We start from the raw sequence: 14,871 nt of genomic DNA on the forward strand, positions 1-14,871 counted from the left end.
TTCTCCCTGTGTGGAGTTTGCAAGTTCTCTTCGGGCCTGCATGGGTTTAGTCCGGGTCCTCCGGTTTCCTCCCACAATCAAAAAACATGCATGGCAGGCAGATTGAACGCTCCGAATTGTCCCTAGGTGTGAGTGTGAGAGTGACTGTTGTTTGTCTTTGTGTGCCCTGCGATTGGCTGCAATTCAAGGTGTCCCCCGGCCTTGTGCCTGAAGACAGCTGGGATAGGCTCCAGCACCCCCCGCGACCCTAATGAGGAATAAGCGGTATGGTAAATGGATGGGAGGATTGATGGATGGATGAATGGAGAATCGGTGACATTTGACATCACCACATATTGATCTGTTTAAAACCATAAATAGTAGCATCATAGTAGTAGTGAGCCAATTACAATCAATAGTCGTATGGCACGGGTGTCAAAGTCTTTTTTGGCCGCGGGCCAAATTGCAGTGACAGTTTTCTCTCGGAGGGCCGTTATAAATTTGGGGAAGCCATTTGAATGTTTCATCTCGACCACATATTTCATGTAGAGCACACAGCAAATTAATGAATAATTAGTTTTCCAATTTGAAGTAAAAAATAATTACTGTTCTTGTGGTTTACAATTTACATTACATAAATTAGCATGCATCATGGAATTTCCCAAGTATGATTTACTTCCGCGGGTCGAATAAAATGATGTAGGTGGTCCAGATTTGGCCCCCGGGCCTTGACTTTGACACCAGTGTCGTATGGCAAGCCTTTTGTCATTTGATACGTACACACACTGGCTACCCAATTGATTGACTGATAGATGGATTGATTGACTTTGAATGTTTTTGTTTGACAGCACAATAAAACTTGCAGTGACTCAGTCAAATGTCACAGAGGATAAAACCACAACGATGCCCAATAATGTATTTGTACTGTGGTCACCTGAAATTTAGTTCAAAAAGCTAACCAGCGGTTACTAAATTTGATGTGCGGTCTTTGACTTCACAAGTAGAACAACTCTGTCATCTTACCAGAGCAACAAGTACATTAACTCATTCACTGCCAGACATGTGCAAAAATGTGTCCCTTCCGGTGCCAGGGTTTTTGTCATTGTCACTTGAATTCCAGGACCCACAAATATTGAGTTTTAGGACTACATAAACATTCAATACAGCATTAGAAACCTGAGACTTTCTTCTTTCATCAGAAAAAAAGAGTTAATTCTTAAATTATACGGGTCTGGAGTTATATGATCTTGAAATGGGGGCGGCTGTCCAAAATACAATGCAACACATACATATTGGATTATATACCGCTTTAGCAAGAGCTGAAGCTGCAACAAAGCGCTAATATGGAGAAAAAAATTCTGCCCCTTGTGGAAAAGAAAAAAAAATATTGCCTGAGGCCATGGCAAGCGCTTTATAGGCACCCAAGCATAAAAAAAACGAACAAATTCGGGAATGGGGCTCCAGGTCATATTTTCAAATTTCAAATAAATTTGTGAATGGCAGTGAATGAGTTAAAAAAACTGCACTTGTTGATATGTATGATACTCGTACTATTTGTGGCATTCTAAAATTCTTCAGAACAAGTGCTTACATTGTACAGTAAAATCTCGTTATATCGATATCGGTTATATCGATAGTCCCGGTTATATCGATACTATTTCTTTGCACGCACGGAGAAAATTACATGCAAACAGGGTCGGATATATCGATAGTCCCGGTTATATCGATATTTTTTTGGACTCCCTTGAATATCGATATAACGAGACTTTACTGTATTACTAAACTAGCGGACAGATATTAGTTGTTTGGCTAGTATACAGAACTTTTTTTTCCTCATAGTTTTCTGAACTTTATTGTCATACTATCCTCTCATGTTTCTTTCTTTTCAGTTTGGCCCTTTCACCCAGATTTCATGTAAATGTATTTGAATCTGCATCGCAGCACACAAGTAGCGCGGGGTTATTCAGGCCACACCCATCTGCATGCCGTGTGCATTCAAGCTTCACACTTTTCAACATTCTGGTGGCTTTTTTTTAATGTACTCATGTAGGATTCTCAATGTTTAAGAGGCCTCACTATAAACTTGAGAACTGCCTTTTTTTGTGTGTACGTGTCATGTGAGGACAAATAACTTCTGAGACATATCGAAAGGTTCTGTAAGGTTTACTGAGTCAAGAAAGACTTCCGCACACATAGCTGAAATAAATAAATGAAATAATTTTCTCATAATAATTATACTAGCCATGGTAGTAGGATTGCTTATTGAGTGTTTCTGTTTTATATATAGCTTTCAATAAATTGTTCCCTTTAATAATTTGTTCTCATGGACGTACGCATGAGACTTTGGTTTGTTGCATTGAATGTCCTGGTAGCAGCATTCTGTGTCCACGGTATCGCACAGGATGTCAGTCATCCCCTGGGGGTCGTTTCTATAGTAATGCTTGGAGAGAAGGCACCTTCCCTTGTGTGTTTGCTGTCTGTGCACATCATTGTCCCCGTGCACTACCAAGCAGAGGGTGCTGTGTCCTCTGTGGGTCATGGTAAATGGGAGGAGTCTGAAGAAGGCCCACAGTTGTCTTTGGTTGCCCACTGGTTTGGTGTTCTGTTCATGGCTGGCTGGTTGTTGGTTGTTTTTTGGCACATTTGTTCTATACATTCCAGTTGCTCCCCGACGTCAGAGTCCTCAAAGTCCCTTGTGATCTCTCTTTCCTTGTGGTTGTTGACGAGCGTGCACAAACACATGCACAACATGCGTTCATATCTTCGTTTTTTCTCTTACAGACAGAGAAGACATGCATGTGTAAAGTGAGTCGGTCACCCAGTTCCCTCACTGATCCATTCATTCGTCGATAACTCTCACAGGTTCGCACCGATCTTGCAAGGGTAACAAGTGTGTCACAAGTTAAGAGTCCATGATTGGTCCTTGATCTGCGCAGATCATTCTATCATTTGTCCACGTTGCAGTCTTTCCCCTCTAGACTGAGGGCCCACTCACCCCTTTTCACCATTGTCCCTTCTCTGTATGGGCCAGTTGCAATTCCATTCTTGATATTGTCCAGCTGGTCCACAGCAGGAGATGTAAAAAGGCCATGTGTTTTTTGGGGCGTTGTGCAATGAAGGCCTTTGTGGAGCCGTGAGCCTTGGATTCTTTTGGCCGCCCTTCAGGTGTTCTGTCAATAGTTCTGGTCTGTGAAGGGAAGCAGACCAGGTCCATATCGCTTCCAGTGATGGACCACCAATGGTCTAATTGGTCCCAGGAAGGAAAAAAAGAAATGCTCTACAACTATGTGGCTGTAGTGGCAAAAAGGTTGGTAGAAAAAGAAACCCCATGAATGATTCATCGAGTTTCTAGTCAATGTTTGGTCCAAGAAAGCGAGTTGTTCAGTGGAACGCAAATGGTTTTTAGTTGACTGATTCAGCCAATGGTAAGCTCTAACTTGAACTTGGGTGTTTTCCGACATTAGCGAGGTCCAGTAGCACGCACCCTCTTGCCTCTCCTGCTGATGGTGGTGAAGCGGAATGGTGTGGTGAGGTCAGGTTGCTCCCCAGGTGGGAAACGCTTCATGAAGTGTACATCCTGCTGGTTTGGGAGCGTGTGGGGGCCGCGGCGAGGGCGCCCTCTTTTTGTGAAGCCCACATACCAGCCTGTGTAGCGTGCGGACATCAGAGCTGTGTAGTGGTTTTCCAGAACCTTTTCCACAAAAACACAGTCGGCGCTTCTGTTACTAGCCTTCTGTGAAAAAAGAAAGCCCGGGGAACCACGTGTGCATAAAAGAGAAACAGAGAGAGAGGGTGATCAGGACAGTGTGTCACAATCATTTTGTGTTGGAAATGGCGATGTCAATGAAAGTCATTCTTACCTTCCCTACCAGCTTGCCTCGTCGGTTCATGCACAGGTAGAAGTTGGTTTCTTTGCCCCGGATTCTCACCTGGCTACCAAAGGTGTCTGCCTCCACTACGAGCTGGGCTTGTGAAGGGACAAAAAGAAGGACAGACAGACATTAGAGCCAACGAAAACAATGGCAATGTGTGGGAGTCAGCATAATTTCTCCCTGACATTTTATTCCCATGTGTGATCTCAAACAAACCCACTTCCATTCACACAGTCGCTTTCATATGGCTGACTATCCTTACCTGGTCGCTGCAGTCATTGACCGGGAGTACCATAAATGTTCCATGACAAGCGTTACAAAATGTATATTTTCATTCTAAGCTCCGAGATTTCCCCTTCACTGTGTGAACCTTTTCTGGTGCACCTCAAAGAACCCAATAACCATCCACACCGTCAATCATTGAAAATCATACTGTACATTCATTTTGCCTGTACTGGAGACACGGTAATGAACCACTACACCATCAAGACCAAGTAAATTTTTTATCTTTGCAATAGGCAGTTAAGCAAGAAGAGTGTAGTTTGGGGTGTTATTCATTGTTTTTGTTGTTTTCATTAGCGTCAGTACAATTTTGTCCACCGATATTGTCAGAGCACAGGTGCTGTATTGTTTCTTGGTTCCTTTTATTTTGGGTACTGAGGAACAAGTGAACAGTCTAAACATTTTTTATGATGTCAATGGAATGTTCCACTTCTTCTACGTTGCTCGACAAATGCATCGTTTCAAGACAACTCGGTTCATGCAGATGTGAAGGTGCTGTTTACAAATTACAAAACAGATTATGTTGGTGATTTTGAGTATACGTAGAAAGGCAAGAGAAGTCTTTGACTGGCTCTCAATTTGTTCGCATATAGTGTATCCAGTGACTGAAACTCATGAAAAAAAGTTAGCGGACACCAGGGTAGACAACTCTGAAAAGTTGCCTGCCCGGCCTATTAAGTTGCCTGCCACATTTTTTACAACTTAAAACAAAATAAGACGACTAATCGTGAAAAAAAAACATTGCTGCGAAGTATAAATGATTTTTTTTTAATTAAGGAAGTACCTGCTACAAATGCTCCCTTGCTTAATTTATGTTAAATATCCCTTGCTGAAAATTTTGCTCCAGTGTTGTTTGTCGTCATGGTCAACTAGACTATTTAAATTGGAATCGTGTGACCCACTGCAATGTTTGCGTTGCGTTGTCTGCTAAAAGCCATGTGGACTCCTCTTTGTAAGCGCCTTTCAAAACTCTCAAGTACACTTTACAGTCACGGTATAATGTACGTTTATATTTTGTAGCGTCATAAATTTTGTTAGCTTCTTCTGGGACTGAGGTTCTGTCAATCTACTTTGGAAAATGATATTCAAATGCACGACCTTATAACGCTTGGAAAAGTCAGAAGCACAAAACAGGCTTCTGATTGGCTGCCGTGCCGAGGATACAAATTGCCAAACAAACGGCAGCCAACCAGAAGCCTGCTTCGTGCTTCGAACTTACCGTGACTGTAAAAAGTACTTGAGAGTTTTGAAAGCCGCTTAGAAAGAGGTGTTCACGTGGCTTGCAGCAGTTGGCTTGTAGCGTTTGCTTTATTGAATCAAGCAAACATTTTATTTGAAAAAAAACCCTTTTTTTTTTTTTTTTTTTTTTTTTTTCTTGAAGTTGTCGGCCACCCGGGCCGAGACGTTTTGAAAGTTGTACGCCTGATGTAAAAGTTGTATGCCGCGGACCTCCGGGCAGATGTTATTTCAAACACTGCCGTAGCATACATTAATCCTCATGGGAAACAACACTTCCCATCCTCAAAGTGCGATTGGGCCTGGTTAAAAATAAACCCCTAAAATGGTTCCAAGATGACCATTGTCAACAAAGGAGTCAAGAGAAATCAATACCTCCTTCCCTCTCCCCCCCACCTCAAAATCTCCCATATCACTTAAGCTCGCTTACATCATGCACAATACCCCATGTCTTTTGGTCTTTGGAATGCTTTCTGAAACATCTACAATTCACAATGTTTCGCTCGAGGTAGAGTGTTTTTGTATATATTTTTGTGAATAGTGGAGAGATACAATACAACCACCAACATCAAAAGGAGCATCTAAAGAAATATGAACTCCAGGCTTGCTACTGCCCATCGATTCCGCAAAGTTTAAGGGTTTCAGGCATAATTACCTTCAAAGTGGAGAGGAGAATGAAATGGGGGATGGACACGGGGAATGTTAAGGCATGGAAGTGGAAAGGGAAGGAGGGAGGCAGGGAGAGGAAGCCAAGCCTACGGTTTTAAATCCAGAGGAGACAACAGCAAGGATGAGAAATCAATGCGCAGATCGATGAATAAGATGGGCTTCTAACATCAGGTCTGACACCGCCGACCAGCCGCCTCCTCTCACTAACTCACATCTTTTTCTTTATTTTGCACAAACACCTTTATTTTCCTGCCCACTTTCCATCTTTTGCTCGCTTGTGAATCACTGAGTCAGTAATCGGTCGATAAGGTCTGTGAACAATCTGTAATGCTGCCGCCGCCTACACCTGTTCCTGCATTCACTTGTCTGACCACCGTCACTGTCTACTTGTGTGTGTGCACCTTACCATATTTGTCTCCATCTTCTCCCCGGGCACTGATCCGACGTCCCAGCACTTGGACATGCTTGCCGCTGGTGCGACTGTAGAGTTGGTAAACCCGGTGGTGTCGTCGACTCATGGTGTCTCGCACCTGTGTCTGGTTCTCCACATGCACACTGAAGTTGACCCCATCCACACCGAGTACCTGTTGGAAACGCGTAAGTGTACCCGCATTAAACTACAACTCGTCTCTATGACTCTAAAATTCCTCCTTGTCATGTTTCTCACCTGTAATGGATTGCACATCACCAGCAACATCTGGATACATCTGGAAATAGTCGAAACAGAGCAATAGTTAAAAAAAAAATAAAGAAAAAACATTGACATCTGCGAGTCTCAAGCGTGACACCATTATTCATTCCCCTACCCCCCTCCTGCCCGAACTACCCTCTGTTCAACAGCTTTTTGCTTTATTGGCCAATATCTCAAATTGCTGGCTGGTACGGGAACTTGACATACACACAGGCAAATATCCAGGAATCAGCAGACTGACAACACCCATAGCCCTGTTTATAGTTACACTACCTGACTTCTTTCCGAGCCCAGAGTTCTAAGCGGGCTATGCCAAAATCTGGCCTCCAAATGACCCGACTTGACCATAGCAAAATGGCAAACATGCTGAGACAAATAGACTGTTTTGGTTGGGCCATCAGAGGCAATGAGTCGGTTTATTTGGCTGCTTTGGATATGTAGACAGCTGGGCTGGACTACAGGTGCACACCGGGCTGTGATGTGGTTTTGGCTCGAAGTGGATTGTGGGACCAATTCAAGATGCTATGAATAAGCGAGAACACGAGCTACCAAATGTGCGGAAAATAATTTCTGGAGGAATAATATGGTGATGCACAAGTCACATGTGTCGTCACACTGCTTTTTTGTGTTGCACCTCAATTTTGGGCTATTTGAAACTCATGACAGAAACAGCTAGTTCTTTTTTCAATTATGATATATTTCTATCTAAGATTGGATCAGAAACCTTGGAGCTATCGTTTGTTATTTAAAGCTCTGGAATGGTACGAGTCAAAATCTGGTTGTCCTTGAGCTGCTCTGGATCAGTGACTTCATGACTTTCAGAACCATGCATGGAAAGTTAAAAGCAATTCTACCAATCGTGTCTTTTTCCCCCACCTCGTCTCTGCATGCCTCTTCCATCTCGACTATGTTCTCTTTCTCTCTCTCTCTCTCTCTCTGACTTGTCCTCCTTATCTCTCCTCCACCTCGTTCTCGCTCTGCTATTGTTTTCCTGCCTCCTGGTTTATGTTTGGACTTGGTGAGGCGACTCCCCCGCACTGTCATGGGCATGCACACATCTGTGTGTATACACGAGGAGCAGGCAGCTGACAGCTGGACTGAACCAAAGACATGTGCCCTGATTCTTAGACTGGGAGATAGCGTTTGAGGGACCGTCTGGGACAAAGAAGGCTTCAGAGAAGATGATGCAAGATGAAATTGCCAGGGAACTATTCTGGCTAAGAATACCAAAAGGTGAAATCAAACCAGAAGTTCACACGACAGGGCAATGAAGTAGCAATGAAGAACTGTAGAGACTGTATAAACTCAGTGTGTGGTCTGGTCTGGCTTGAGCAGTAGACAAAAAGATCAATAGTCGGAAAGAAAGGGCAAGAGGTTGTAAGTCATGCTCATCATAACAAAAGTCACCACCGGCTCCTGACTGACAAATGGATCTCAAGGCGAACTCTTTCTTCTTAACAAAAAAGGTTTACCCCTTGAGGACCACAGCAAGTTGCTGGTGTCGGCTATAATAATGAACATATTAACTCAACTTGATTTATATAGCACTTGAAAACAACCCATTGCTGTATCGTGTACATGAATTAACTAATTGTTAAGAATCTGAAATAGGTTATTTGGCCACAACCAGCAAATCCAACGCAATTTGTGGTCCAACATGACTTTATCTCGGGCTGACATCCAGATCTGCATGGCAACATTTCTTAGTGCATTTCAAAATTGGCACCAAAACAGAAGAACATTCAGAGAGATTCTTGCAGCGCTAATCAAGGAAGAGCACATTTTTTACACGTTGCATGACCTGGCCAAATACACGTTCTGCCCTGGCTTTGGAAAAAAGTACAAAGATTTTGCTTTCAGTCTATTTATTAGCACTTTGTCATTCATTAGAATAGATAAAAAAGGGACACTAATGCCTCTTTCCATAAGACTCATCAATCAATCCAAGAAAATTCTTTTATACTTCTTGGATCTTCAAGATTTAATCCAAAAGGCTCTGGGTTTCTAAATCCAGTTGCCTTGAGCTCAGCCTTAGTCGATTACCCTGACCTGGATGGCTGAAAAATGACACAGACATATTATATCCCCTTTTATGACAGCACGTACTTTGCTGTGTTGACTCTTCAGTCATTCTAATAGACACAGACGTCCAGGGCAATGCTGCGTTGGCCCTCACATTCTACCAATACTGCCAAAAAAACCTGAGCCCCTGTGCATTGTGAGGACTGTCAGCTGTTAAAACACCATTGCCGTCGAAGACACTGCAGGAAAAGTGCCTCGACACTGGATTCCCCGCTCCCACAAAAACCACAGACACTCCGTGTTATGCCAGCCACAGAGCGAAGGCGAGAGGAAAGAGGGGAGCGGTCGGCTAACGGGGGAGGGATGAGAAAAGGACAGAATAGGAGCAAAAAAAAAGAGGCTGGCCACAGCAATGACATAGTGGAGGTACTGGGGGAGAGGGAAAGCCTGGTGTGCGGTGGCTGTCTGCCAAAACAAGCAACAATTCTGACATCATGAACCTGCGTCCCCGCAGATGCACCGGGATAAAGCTGCGGTGAGATGAGCCGGCCTCAGAGCGAACGAGCGTGCGAGCACCAGTGTGGAGAAAGCACGATCGGCCCGCTGGGACTCAGCACACAGGACGGCGGTTTCAGCTGTGCGCAGTCGTGGTTAGAGCGGTAGGCCGACACTGCATCAGCGGGCCTCAGCACGTTGGATGTTAGTCTGTGGGCCTCTGTGGCGGCGGTGAGGCAAGTGGGTGTGTGAGCAGCAGGAACAGACACGACTGTAGGACAATAGTTCGAGAAAGCCTCAAAGTGGAGCTGCGGCTTTTAAGAGAGTAGCAACAGGTTGCTGCGGTCAGGACCTTTTCCCTTTGCATACCAGACTTTGATAAAATGGTGAACTTGTGTTTTCTGGGCAGAGGAAATAAATCCACAAATGTCTGAGGTCAAGCGACAGGCAAGAAGCAAACGAATGGCTTGATGATTGGCTTTGGTCGACCTTAACAAAAACCAGCAGACTAAACAGTCGGTCTGCTCGTCCTCAGATGCTGCCAGAGGCGCCGTCATTCATCAGTTATTAATTCAAAGTTTTATCTCTGCAAGCATCTGTGGAAAAACCGTTTCATGCAAGTCAAGGAGACAGATGTAGGCAGTTAGGTGGATAAAATGGAGACAGACAGTGAGATGCAGGCAGGGAGGCAAAAGTCGGGCAGTGGCAACGAAACACACCCAGCCCAGGTTGCGAGTGGAATGAGAACTATCTGGCGAGGGCTGCCATGTGGGAGCTGTTGAGCCGATGCGAGAAAAGAAAAATAAATCCCTCTCGGCTTTTAAGAAGACACACCTCTAATGGGCAAGCAACAGCCCCCGAGTATGCATCCTCCCTCAGATTTGCTTTTGGCACCTTATCCCGTTCCTATCCCACTTGATAAAGTTTGTTACTCGAGTCAAAAATATTTTCGGCAGGGAAAAAAACTGCAGAAGGGATAATAAGCATTGTGGAGCAAGTTCTGGCCATCCCTGAAGTAAGCGTAGACGGTGATGGGGATGTTTATGGCAGCTTTTATGAGTAACACAAGAACCCAATGTGACCTAGTGACCCCAAACTGTCAGCCAATCAAAACAGGACTTTCCTGGCATGTTTCCCACCGGGACTGATGAGGAGTGATGTAATCGTTTGACACCGCAACCCCACCATCATCTTCACGTGTTGCTCAGCTTATTTGAAAGTAGTTTAAACACGAGCTGAAGACTGAGCAGATTTCTGCATGCTAAAGAGATTAAAAAGGCAGACTTACAAGACGGTCAGCGTGGAAAGAAGGGACCACATTGCTTCCCCCCTCCACTATGGAACTTGGCCCAGAGTCAGTCTCCTTGCTCGGCCTGAGCCAGTCCGATGGTCCGGAGAGTTTGTCTCTGCGGTTGAAATCCGGTGGACGTTAGGCAGAGTCAAAGAGTGAGCGGACACTCCAGTTGGCATCGGCAATGGCGTGGCCCAGTTCCCACAGCGCAGAGAATAAATAAGCAGCCGTGGGCAAACTGGTGTTTGAGGCCCGAGTAGCCGGGCCACTGTGACCGCAGAGCAACCTCGAACAGCTGTCGCCAAGGGGAGAGTGGGCGGGGGCGCAAAACGATGAGCCTCAGATGATGCGCGCCCCGACAAAAGACGAAGCAGGTGAAATCACGTGCTCTATTTACAGATTGTCAAACTCCCAAAATACTGGTCACCCTCAGCAGTCCCGTGGAATGATGCGACGCACGCGTAATGTCACGCGTAATCCAACCCTCTTCTGCGTAAATGGGAATGCGCACGACGCGGGAGGTGTCGCGTTCTCACCGAGATGACAACGGCAAATGAGCTTCAGTCCCGGATGAGTAGGTTCAGCAAGTGATGGACGGTCTTGACTACGTGACAACGATGCCAGGTGGGAGAGGGAGGCTTTGCAGGCGCAGGGTAATGCAAAGTACCTTCGGTCATGTCGGCTCACCCACGATGTCCCCGCTTGTCTAGCGCTTGGGTGACACCACCGCGTCCGTCGCGAATTTTATTAGGTCTTGGAGCTGTCCGGCTCAAAGTAGCGAGCTGAAGGGACGTGACGGGGTAGGGGGTGGCTGAGGAGGTTTGGGGGCAGCTGCGACCCGCGGAGGAAATGACAGCCGCACTTTGCACCTGATTTTCCGGACGTGCCCGCCGCCCTCAGACGCTGGTTGCCGCCTCGCTGCCGCACATCTCCCCGCGCCTCCTCGATACAAAAGCAACCAAAACACTGCTCGGTGACATCACCTCCAAAATGTTTGACGGGGGAAAATGCAATCCGATCGTTGTATTTATTTTTTTAAACCTAGAAAGTTAACTCAGTTCCTATGAAGGGCGAGTGGGGGGGGGGGGGGTGGCTGCACGAACGTCTCCCCGCTTCGAAATAGAGGAAAAACAGCCCCCGGTTGCAAGAAGAGAGGGGTTGAGCTCGCCAGGTTAGTGGAGGAATAAAAAGTTTAACCCTGCAAACGTTTACCCCAAATCACTCTGACAGATCCACTCGCAGTCCAAAACCTACAACTCCTCTCTTCTCCGTCTCCTTCTTTTGCTGCCCTTCTCTTTCAGTCACATTAAAGAAAAGAAAAAAACGAGGCCAGCTGTGTGGTTTTATCCACTTTCCTGCTCATATGCAGATGTTTCTCTCTTTAAAAAAGGCCAGACTCTTCGCATAAACAGCTCTCGTTGAGGGGACTGCCCGGGAGAGGAACGTCGGCAGGCACAGACCTCACTCTAAGAAAACCAGAACAAGATTTTAACAGACGCGGATCAATCCTCCCTTCCTCCCTGCACGGCTCTCTCTCTCTCTCTCTCTCTCTCTCTCTCTCTCTCTCTCTCTCTCTCTCTCTCTCTCTCTCTCTCTCTCTCTCTCTCTCTCTCTCTCTCTCTCTCTCTCTCTCTCTCTCTCTCTCTCTCTCTCTCTCTCTCTCTCACTGCCCCCCTCCCCACATTGTTGGGATTAGCCGTTTGCAACACCATGCACGACAAGAAATGCCAGGTGAGGGCAACATGAGGAAATTTATGACTATCTGTTATTGACGGTCTTTTAAAAAGATCACGAAAAAAACCTCAAGACTGTAGAATGCTGGATGGTAGCTCAAGGAAGAACAATTTGGTGTGGCTCAAATTAGGAGGGTTTGGCATTTGTTAATTTAACAGAATTTGGGACTCAATTGATGACCACCACTAGGAATGCACCTTCTGCTGGTTGGATGAGTGAAAGAGTATTGTATTTTCCGGTGTATGAGGCGCACCAGAGTAAGGTGCATCCCCAATGAATGGTGTATCTTCAATCCTTATACACATATAAGGCGCACCGAAGTATAAGGCACACCCCCAATTAATGAAAAAGTGTTCATAATATAATAAATACATAGATACATGTTTTTCAAACATAAGGCACATTATAAGGCACTACAGTAGATGCTGGGGTTATGCATGACTTCTTCTACTGGGGGAAATGAAGTCGGTGACTTATGACAGTAGTTGCGAGACCTTTTATGGCTCAATATTACTTCACATATAAGGTGCAGGGTCATCTTTTGAAGAAAATTAAGGCTTTTGTGTGCCCCTTATACAATGGAAAATACGTTAATACTACAGCAATTCTTTCAGACCTAAACAAAGTAGAAATTGGACCCTGTCTTGAACAGTCAGTAAACATCTGTTTTAAAATAAACTGCTAGGCCCCCATTGCCCTTATATGCCATGGCCTCCGGTTGACACCCTCTCCACCGCCGCCCCAATCTCATCAGTGAACGTTGAAGTGATGCATTATAACTTCACTTGTCTTAATTTTAAGTGAAACCTTAAAAGGGGAACTGAATGGACAATGAAAGACAGTCTGGATGGTGGTATGTAAGCAAGGACATGGATCCAAAAGGAACATTTCTCAGGGTTTTCTGCAGATACGCCCGCACTGTGTTCCCCTGAAAAAAACTCTCTCACCGCTTCACAACCGCAGACAGTCAGCCAAGCCAACACAACGCCATACCTTTCAATGACACACGCAACACACACACACACATGAACTCACAGACTTGAGTGAGAAAGATTGCATGGTGGTGGTGGTGATGGGGTGGGGCAGGGTGTGGGGGGGTTAGCCTCACACACTACGGACAGTTATCTTGGCTCCAAGTGAAGGCCTATTCTTTTCATCAGTGTACTTTTAAATCATACACACATGTACAGTCGTTTGTGCAAGAGGACAGGCTACAGCTGGGACGGGCACCCGGGTGCTGTGGTTAAATGCCTTTCCAGTTATGCTCCACAAAAAAACGCCTCTGGCCTCTTTTCTTCCCACTGGCTCGTTCTGTGTCTTTGCACCTGTGTTTGGGTGCTTTCTCCCCTGCTCACCGCTGCTGCAAAGGACATGAGCATAAATGTTGTGGAGAGGGATTTGAACCGCATTGTGGTGACAAGGTATGAATCCGTCTGGTACACTGAAGACCAGATGAAGGTTTTCGAGAAAAAAGGTCTGCATAATCACAAGAGGGTTGATTGATTCCATTCTGACTCATTGAATTGTAACTGTCTAATAGTTTACTCCTATGTGTGTTATTTTTCCACTTTAGAATATTTAGGTCAGATTACGATAACCACAGCTCTATAATCAACCAACTGATTGAACTAAATGCACACCGGGACAAATTATACAGCAGAGTGCAGCATTGCTTGAATGTGACAATTCTCACTCATAACTCCTTTGTAGTCTGTGGCATTTGACTCAGCATGATTCAGACTTGGGGCGGCCCGGTAGTCGAGTGGTTAGCACACCGGGTTCACAGTGCAGAGGTCGCCGGTCCGGCCTCCCTGTGTGGAGTTTGCACGTTCTCCCCGGATCCGCGTGGGTTTTCTCCGGGTCCTCCGGTTTCCTCCCACACTCCAAAAACATGCATGGCAGGCAGATTGACCACTCCAAATTGTCCCTAGGTGTGAGTGTGAGAGTGACTGTTGTATGTCTTTGTGTGCCCTGCGATTGTCCCCCGCCTCGTGCCCGAAGACAGCTGAGATAGGCTCCAGCAACCCCCGCGACCCTAATGAGGAATAAGCGGTACGGAAAATGAGATGAGATGAGAGATGATTCAGACTTGATCTTAGTTTTTCTCCCTGGTGCTTTCTACTATATTTGTGACTGCTTTATTTCCTGTGTAGGATAGTTCCATGTTAAACATTTTGTTACAGCTTCAGCTGTTGTTAAAGCGCTATATAAATCAATATGTATGTATTGTATTGTAATGTAATTCACTTGTTTTGAAGATTTGGCCAATACACCGCCATTTTCAGGTATGAAACACCACGACACTCAGTATAAAATCACGAGGCAAAACAGACAACTGTCTAAATCGCAAAGAAATGACATTTCTTTGTTCCGATGGAGCTCATTTGAATTACAAGACATCAGATCTGTATCTTCTTTCTATAGCTTTCGTCTGTCATGGACATAAGATTCAGGACTGATGTTTCTTTGCTTTTGCATCTTGAAGTTAATCCGTCCAAACTCTGAAAAAGATACAGATTCTCTCTCAGTATATGTAACCCAATTTCCAGGGGCGGCCCGTGCATGTCACACCTACTAATAGTGCTACATCTGAATCAATC

The 14,871-nt window shown here is 45.2% G+C and overlaps 1 protein-coding gene across 1 annotated transcript; it reads right to left on the minus strand.

The window, feature by feature from the left end:
* Positions 1–2,126: 2,126 nt before the first annotated feature.
* fgf18a (fibroblast growth factor 18a) lies at positions 2,127–11,996 on the minus strand. Its single transcript, XM_089023697.1, has 5 exons — positions 10,535–11,996; positions 6,706–6,745; positions 6,445–6,622; positions 3,840–3,946; positions 2,127–3,712 (listed from the first exon to the last, which is right to left on the minus strand). Exons 1-5 carry the CDS (start codon positions 10,564–10,566, stop codon positions 3,440–3,442), a joined length of 630 nt encoding a protein of 209 aa, XP_088879823.1. The 5' UTR covers positions 10,567–11,996; the 3' UTR covers positions 2,127–3,439.
* Positions 11,997–14,871: the final 2,875 nt, after the last annotated feature.

The sequence above is a fragment of the Hippocampus bargibanti genome, linkage group LG02 (genome assembly GCF_051943395.1).
Source record: "Hippocampus bargibanti isolate YZ-2025 linkage group LG02, ASM5194339v1, whole genome shotgun sequence".
NCBI classification, from domain to species: domain Eukaryota; kingdom Metazoa; phylum Chordata; class Actinopteri; order Syngnathiformes; family Syngnathidae; genus Hippocampus; species Hippocampus bargibanti.